Source organism: Staurois parvus, unplaced genomic scaffold (assembly GCF_062004578.1).
Source record: "Staurois parvus isolate SC_StPar_1 unplaced genomic scaffold, SC_StPar_1.0 ptg000682l, whole genome shotgun sequence".
Lineage (NCBI taxonomy): Eukaryota > Metazoa > Chordata > Amphibia > Anura > Ranidae > Staurois > Staurois parvus.
In genome coordinates, this window is record NW_028318478.1 from 10,318,474 (window position 1) to 10,327,500 (window position 9,027).

Genomic DNA, 9,027 nt, shown 5'->3' on the forward strand with positions numbered 1-9,027 from the left:
CTCTGGGATGATTCCTCACTGTTCTCATGATCATTGACACTCCACGAGGTGAGATCTTGCATGGTGCACCAGACCTAGGGAGACTGACAGTTGTTTTGTGTTTCTTCCATTTGCGAATGATTGCACCAACTGTTGTCACCTTCTCACCAAGCTGCTTGTCGATAGTTTGGTAGCCCAACCTAGCCGTATGTAGGTCTACAATCTTGTCCCTGTCATCCTTGGACAGCTCTTTGGTCTTTGCCATGGTGGAGAGTTTTGAATCTGTTTGATTGCTCCTGTGGACAGGTGCCTTTTATACAGGTATCAAAATGAGATTAGCAGCACTTCCTTTAAGAGACTGCTTCTAATCTCAGCTTGTTACCTGTATGAAAGACACCTGGTAGCCAGAAATCCTGTTGAATGACAGGGGATCAAATACCTATTTCCCTCATGAACATGCAAATCAGTGCATAATTTGTTAGACATGCATTTCTTTTGAATTTTTTTGTCACCATTCTGTCTCTCAGTGTTACAATACACATACCATTCGATTTTTAGACTGATCATTTCTTTGTGAGTGGGCAAACAATCAAAATCAGCAGGGGATCAAATACTTATTTCCTTCACTGTACATTAACAGGATGGCAAAGAGAAGGTCGGTCTTTCTAATAAAATCATTAGCAAGGTAGACTGCTTGAACTACATCCAGACAATGAAGGAAAATCTCCTTATGACGTACTCGTGCCAGAAAAAGGGGACAGAAGCACAATGTCTTGGTTGAAGTGAAAGACCAAAACCACCCTAGGAAACAAAAAGGCTCTAAGTCAGGATCTAGCAACTTGTCAAGCGCAATCTACCCACCGATCACCACCCAAAATGCAGGATACAGAAAAAGGCATAGGTTTGCACTGCCAGGGTGGGCTGTGTCAAATATCACTTTCGGGACCTACTTCTCCTCCTCCTGGTTAACAGTCCTGGCCAATTGCTATGTGGTTTTCTCTGCATGATGCTCCACTATAGAGAGCAGTGCACTGTATATCCACTGGGCACAAGATCCCTGAAAGTTTACAGCAACAAGCCAGCTAGCACAGGTATTGTTTGTAAAATGAAGGTGCCTTTTTCATGTGCCATATCTCTGCCACAGTTGCTCTTTTTGTGCAGGAGGTATCACTATGAAGAATACATTAGTAAAAAAAATTAGAAGATGTATATGTTATGGAGTGAAGGAGCTACAGGAAGTCTCATAAATAAGAATCAAAGCCAATGTTGGGCCAAAGTCCAGAAGGCTTATAACAACACTCACAATGTGTTTTAAATGTTGGAGGTAGACAAATGTCCTCAGGATGCTTTATACTCATTTCTGCTTTACTTACTCCTGACCTCTGAGTTACTTTGGAATTCTGCATCAATCTAGACCTCTAAACTCTTGGTTTACATTATAATGACCCCTTTGATAAACACTACTGACCTCTGCATTGCTTACTTTTTTACCTCTAAACTCTACTTTACCTACAACCGACCAATGAAGTCTTTAAACCTTACTTGTTACTGGGGTCCTGCTAGGTTATCTCCTTAAAACAATGTGCTGCACCCTGAATGTCTTTGATCTCTTCCATGTTTTTCAGGTAGATACCCACTTCCCCAGTTATCTACCCTTGCTCTAGGCCCTAATACCACCCTGTCCTTGTGTAAGATCAGGTCAGACACTCACCTTGCAGAGAAGATGGCAAAAAGGAACACAACCTTGTGGAAAAGGAGTATTGCTGATAGGTCCAAAAGGCAGCTTTTGTACAGCTGAGTGAACCAATTCAGATACCAAAGACTCACAGATTATAGAGTGACAAGTGAACTCACAGTGCCAGCCACATGAGACTCACCGTGCAAAGGTTTTAAAGAACAGAAGGTTTTCGGGCTTTGGAACAAAATCATAAATGCCAAGATTTGCTCATTGAAAGTACTGAGTCAAATGCTGATCCAGGCCTACTTAAAATAAAAATAAAAAAAAAAAGGTCAAGATTCATCCCATTGAATATTTTCTGGGATGAAAGCTTCTTTCCACGCACCAAGTGAAGCACGTTTTTCATGTGCTATAGTAGACCTTGTGGGAAGTGAACTTCCTAGCTTTTAACATCGTAGGAATTACAAATTCAAAAAGATCCTGTCCCTCAGGACCTGGACTTCAACAGATATGTCACTAAAGCAAAGGATGGTAAAGTGGTAAACTGTTCCTTGGAACAGGAATTCCAAACGATCTAGAAAGGAACACTGGGCATTTGCCAGAAGTCTGTTCAGGTTGAAGTACCATGTCTGTCTTGGCCAATTCAGGGTTAAGAAGATAAGCAGATTGCTCTGCAGCATTGAGGTGGAAGCCAGACCAGGAATTAGTTTCAGATGAAAAAAATGAGTAAATCAATTACTGATTCCATGGAGCCACCAGAGCATCCACTGCTTTTGCGAGAGGATCTATGTACTTCAAACCTGTCCAGCTTGTTGTTTAACATGGGTGCCAGGAGGTACATATTTAGTGGCTTCCACCTAGGACACAGATTCTGGAACACTTCTAGGTGTAGGGCCCATTACCCTGAATCCAAGAGCTGGTGGATGAGAAAGTCTGCCCACCAATTGTTCATTTCTGTGATGTAAATTGCAGATAAGACCAGAATGTGAAGTCCTATCAAGTAGAAAAATCTTTCTATTCTTGCTGGGACAAGACTTCTGATTATTCCCTGATGGTTGATTTAGTTCTCTGCTGTGGCATTGTCTGGCTAAAACCTGATCAAATGAGCCTCCAGTTGCGATGTTCAACGGCTTCCCTGATACTGAAATGGTCTCTCCTCTTCACAAGGTAAGGGAGAAGTGTTTTGTAGTGCAGCAGAGGAGACCACAGGTAGAGCTGACAACATTGCTTGGAATTTCCATACAGCAGAGGCAGGAATATCAGCACACTGGATTTCTGGCACCAACGACATGTACTTTTCTGTACTTTCAGTATTTTTCATGAGGCAAGTATAATGAAGCAAGCATGTATTGCAATGATGTACCGATTTCTTTCGGCATGACATACAAAAGCACTTTAACAACTCTTTTAAAGACTTAGGAAAAGAAATTGGTCTATAATATTCTGGAAATTATAAGCCTCTCTTTTGTTCGGGTAATTCAACATATTTCCCTCATACATAGAGTTAGGTAATGGACCAGTTTCAAATGCATTATTAAAAGTATCAATGATAAGTACTGTATCTTATGCTGCCACTTAAAGTGCATTGATACTTTAAATATTGTTATTGGGAGTTCATCTGAATCTGAAGTCTTGTCTTTTTGAGGGCATCCTTAATCTCCAAATCAATAAAAACCTTTAGAGTAAAAAGCAGTTGTAATCCACTGAGAGTTATAAGTTTGAAGGGTGACTGTATGAAGAAATCTTTTTCTCACATGTGCTTAGGTTTTGACTTCTATAATGTGTTGAAGAAAGTAGTATACATTTGGTATTTGAAGTGGCCCATCTGCATGTGCCCTTTTACCATACCTATAGGTGGGTTACTCTGCTGGGCTTTGGGAAAAGGGCCAAGAGTTCACAGATTATTTCAACCTTATCAAAAAGTTTCTTACAGGTTCTTTCAAGAAATTTGATTAGATAAGAGAATAATAGTATTAGGAGATGGGAATACTTTTAGCCAAAAAAAGGTTATTTTCCATAGACGCTTCTATTCATTCCCATTATACACCTATTATGAACAAAGGATGGTCAGAAATGCCTTTACCTGCAAATTCAATAGACCCCACACAGTGATGATAGTGAACGTTTTAGAGACTGAGTGCCTAAACTGCAACTCAAAACCCACAAAGTGCCAACACTGCCATTAAACCTGAATACTGAGGTTTTAGTTTAGAAAAAAACAACCCATACATTAGCATCTTTTGTCTTAAAAGAAAAACACAATAACAGAGCTTCCACTGACCACCAGCACAAGGGGCAAAGTTCAACTGACCACCAGTGCAAGGGGGCAAACTTCCACTGACCCCCAGCGCAAGGGGGCAAACTTCCACTGACCCCCAGCGCAAGGGGGCAAACTTCCACTGGCCCCCAGGAAAGGTGGCAAAGTTCCACTAACCCTCAGCACAAGGGGGCAATGTTCTACTGACCCCCAGCACAAGGGGGCAAAGTACCACTGACCACCAGCACAAAAGGGAAAAGTCCCACTGACCACCAGCACAATGGAGCAAAGTGCCACTGACCACCAGCACAATCTGAAAAAATCTTATGTTAATAAAAACGAATGCATTAAAACTCACAGCCAGTCCAATATATATATATATATATCCCCTTGACAGCGCACTGACCGGCCATGCGAAAGCTCATGAGTTGCGGCTCGTGACATCATCGCCTGGTGCCACTACTCCTTTCCAAGCATGCACATGGCCCCTATGTGCGCTGCTATCCAATGCTTGGCTGCTGGAGCGACTTGGCTTGCGTGCGGACAGAGGGCTCTGCATACCCGCTGTGGCACGCATGCCACTGACCTAACACATTGCACAAAAGATAATTACCTAGGGGCAGATCTTCTATGCAAAGAGAAAGATGATTGTCTAGATACCACAATCTATGAAAACCCTACCATTCCATTTTCTTGCAGGATTCTAACCTAAGACTTCAAGACCCAAATGTTCATCCAGTCACTTCTGCTGCTTCAGGCATTTTTTAAATGATTTCACTTATGTGTTTTAGCTTTTCTGTTTGATTCACAAATAAAACACAAAACTGTTCCTTTGGGTTCCTATCTTTTTACTCTTCTTTCCAGTTTTGTGCAATGACTAGTAAAAATTAAACTAAAATGGATGTAAAAAGAGTAAAAAATAGGATAACGACTGATTAAAACTGGAAGTGTTTTTCTTTTCAAAGGAGGATAAACCAGTTTTATTTCACTGCATATTTGTTTTTTTCAAAGAAATAATAATGCACACAACCTTACCAAAAAGAGTACAGAGCTGAAGAGATTTTATACAAGGCACTTACCTTCAAGAGGATTGGTAACCTCATTGTGCTTGGGTTGCATTGTCCCTTGTGCACTTTTCACACAATATAATAAAACTCAGTACCTTCATCAATATGCTTTTTCTTTCATTTCTGTAATTCTTTTGGTAACAAAACAAGGGCTCTACACATACACCTGTAGTACATAACCATATAGGATCCCATCTCTCGAGGATATTCTGGACCACGGAATGGAGTAGGACAAGAAATATGTTAGCAGTGTAATATCTGGATAATGTTCCAAAACTCTGTGCTGTAAATAGACAGGAGAATATACTATTAAGCACTTTCTGATACCCTTATATATTTACATTTAGATCTGCCTGATCTATATAGAATGATCAAATTTAGGAATATAGGTAATTATTGATGAATTGGCAGTTCTTGACACTAGTAAAACACTTCTGGAGTTACAGTGGGAAATGGTCTGATTTAGATAATTAGCTATACCTATGGCTTTGTTTACGCCTGGACTTCTGGTTGAAGTAACATGCTAATCAATCTATCCAGTTTTATAACCCCAAAGATTACTACAGACCTCAAACCATGTGGGATACAATCATAGCACAGCCTAGCAGAACCTGAGGGTTGTTTAGACCAGAACCCTAAAGCAGTGAATGGGTATTGGGTAGGGCCATTTATGCACTGCCCACACCTAACACCCCACCATTTCCTGTTTCATGTATTGGACTCCCATGATCTAAATGCAAAGTCAAAACAAACCACAGACTCAAGCAATATTTGATTTATTTTATTTTAAAACCAGTTTTATTTGTATATTTAGAAATGTGTAATTTTTAATAACTGCAAAGAAAAAAAAAATAATAATCAGCCACACGTGAAGAACTAATAGTTGATTAGGAGAATGCAGTGCTGTATCTTCTACTGAAACCGTGCGTATGTGCCATAATAAATTGTCTATTAGTAAAAAAATACATTTTAGGGCACATTATACAGAATCCTTATCACAAATTGCAGCAGGGATACTTTAAAGATAATAAACTAGAGAATTCTGAGGAGTTATGCTCAGCATTTATAAAGATAGCAATTTTTGTGCATTTCGCTTCAAAATGTTCTTGTGGTGAGTACTGTAGAAATGCGCTTTATTGCTGCAGATGTTACAAAGTTCAAGGCTCAAAAAAGGTATGAGTACAAAGGTATCCTTAAGAAACGTTCAGTTTTCTTTTTCTTTTTTCTTTTTTTACAAAAAGTAAAGCTTAAAAAAGTTAAATTTACAAAAAGAAAAAACAAAAAAGAAAAACAAACAAAAAATAAACAAAAACAAAGCAAAAAAGTGGTATGCACGCATTTTATATACAGGCATTGTAACATCTTTGAGAATTTCTTTTAAATGCATAGCAGAAAACATACAATTTTCCTTCAGTATCTTCTGGGTTGACCGCAGAGGTTAATTTCTTCCTTGCTAGTCCACCGCAAAATGAGTTCACAATAAATCATATTTTCAGCAATCTTTCTTCATTATACATTACCCTATATAAGCGCAAAAAGCCATATGAACTTCATAGAACAGAGAACTAGGAAACAAAGACTATCATAACATGAGGGTAAGGCATCCCTGCTGGTTAAATGTGTGTAGTAAATGGTTAATTTACAGATCCATAGAAGCACCAGAACCAGTCAATCTTGTAAACCTTGTAGTTGTAAAGGGGTCCACAGTTCATGTTTAGGCCCCTTCCAGCAATGGGGAGAAAAATAAATTATTTTTTTTTTTTACTGAACTATGCGGTGGTCTGGGTATTAAGCACAATCATGGCATTTGGTATTTTAAATAAAGTATTAACATTCAAACCTTTGCTGCTGGAGAACACCTGATAGGAGTTTTAGCTATCTCCACAGCAGAGTTGTGAACAAAACTGATGACTGGTAGATCCTTCATACCTAACACGTCTTGGCGTTCTGGTGCAGATGCTATTTGATAAAAAGTAAAAGTGCTAGTCTTTGCTATCGAACTCAAAAAGAAAAAAAAAAAACGCACGCAGTATCCTTCAGTGACATCGGGCGACCGGTTAAAGTATCATTCTGGGAACTGGCTTTATTGTAGTGTTATCAGGATTGGTCCTTTGGAGACAAACTAAAGCAACTGAAAGGCATTTGTTATAAGAGACACTAAAGGTGCGACATTGGTATGACCTTCATATGTCATGTCTGAGGCCCATATTCTGACCATGGCTTTAAAGTCTACTCCGTAAAATGCAAGTTCAGGCAAAATTCCTAGCACTAATGAGTCCCATTGTTATTTAGCGATCATATAATACTCAATAGGATGTGTAAAGATAAATAGGTCCAAAGCAGGTTTCACATTATTCTGATCTTTACACTGTAGGCTTAGAAGTGATCTATCAATACAGAGACACAATTTGCTCCAACAAGATAGTTAGGATCACCAGGAAGTGATTTGTTCTGCCAGTGTTTGGGATCACCTGTAGATATATTGGGAAAATAAAGGAGAGGTTAGTCTTTAGTTATACAGATCACAACACATCAATTTTCCATACGCCATGGTGTACAAATTACATTTAATAGCTTTGAGGAATTCTTTTTTTTTTTTTTCAACACATGTACGGCTCTTTATATCTTCTTTCTTTTATTCTTGGTATATGGTAAAATAGAATAGAGAATATTGCGGCCAAGTAAATTCCAAAGTTCTAATACTGCCCTCTATAGGTCATTCCTAAAAATGCAGTAAATTAGCTGAGGGAAAAAACACCAAAAGTACACTATTGATAGAAGATAGGGTAAAACTAATCAATTTCATATTGCTTAAAAAGGTTTCAAATTTGGAGACTACCGTTTTAGAACATGCATACCCTATATTTACATTCAACATATTAAATTGTGACAGAACATTTACTGATTTTAAAGGAGAAGTAGGACTAAAGCTTTTTGGCCCTACTTCACCTATGGATCACAGGAATTCCCTTCGTTCTGCATTCCTTTGACCCGTTTTCAGCTGACAGGATGCTAAAGCCCACTGTCAGCTGACGTCACTCAGCCGTTCCAGGCTCTGGTAAGGCCATGAGCATATGGTCAGGATCCACCTGAAAGCTAGACCAGAAGCTGGTTCAGCCTGTCAGTGAGCTGCTGAATGCCTGAGCCAGCCGCTCCTGCCCCTCCCCCTTCCCCAGCCCAGCACTCCAGTGAGCTTTGGAGGGGCAAAGTAGACAGCTGGTGACAGAGTCTCTGGCTCTCTGCCCACTGAAGACTGAAAACTGAGCAATCAGTGGTCTTTGATAGCACAGTTCTCAGAAGGTCTTAGAAGTGGCGGGGGACAAATGCAGCATTGGACCAATAACATAAAACTACAACCCATTCAATCCCTCATCAGAGAGAGCTTACAGATGCCCGATCCACAGTTGCTCAGCTGTAAACGAACCTCCATTAAGATGATCTGCACAACCGCTACTGCTCTTAAAATCTTGCATTCATTTCTAAAGCCACAGCGTACGACTACAAATACAGTGAGATGACCTGTTTCAGCCTACATGGCTTTAGCCAACTCACTGTATTTGTAATCGTACACTGTGGCTTTCAAAATAAATGCAAGCCTTTAAAACCAACAGCGGTTGTGCGGTTCAGCTTGATGGAGCATTCGACCAATGCTGTATCTACCTAAGTGAGTATAAATGTTTTTTTTAACCCCATACTTCTCTTTTAAACCTTTTCCACTTTTATTAAAATTACATCAGCATGCAACTCTGCAAGTTCATATGAAATCTGAGATACTGGTGATGTAACCAGGGTCTCGCAGATGAATCCTGAGAAGAATACATCACCAGTGTCTTCCTGGGAAATCTCATCTGTAAACTGTGAAATCTTAGGAGATTTGGGGGGGAAATGCATTTTTCCTCCCTTTAATCATATACACGGACACATTTTAGGAGGCAGAAACAGCTTTCCAGGCAGAATTTCTGGAAGGAGATATATTTATTGTCCTTTGTAAAAAAAAAAAAAAAAAAAAAAATAGCCACCATGAGAATAATGGGGTGGAAAAGAAT

General features: G+C 39.5%; 1 protein-coding gene across 12 annotated transcripts in view; it reads right to left on the reverse strand.

Annotated features, from left to right (window-relative positions):
- Positions 1–5,746: 5,746 nt before the first annotated feature.
- Positions 5,747–9,027, reverse strand: part of TJP1 (tight junction protein 1) — a 492,978-nt gene continuing 489,697 nt past the window's right edge. For all 12 annotated transcript variants that reach the window (XM_089652456.1, XM_089652457.1, XM_089652454.1 and 9 more), the window contains one exon: positions 5,747–7,452. In XM_089652456.1, the coding sequence (XP_089508582.1) occupies positions 7,358–7,452 (95 nt within the window). In that variant the 3' untranslated portion in view covers positions 5,747–7,357. The remainder of the gene's footprint in view (positions 7,453–9,027) is intronic.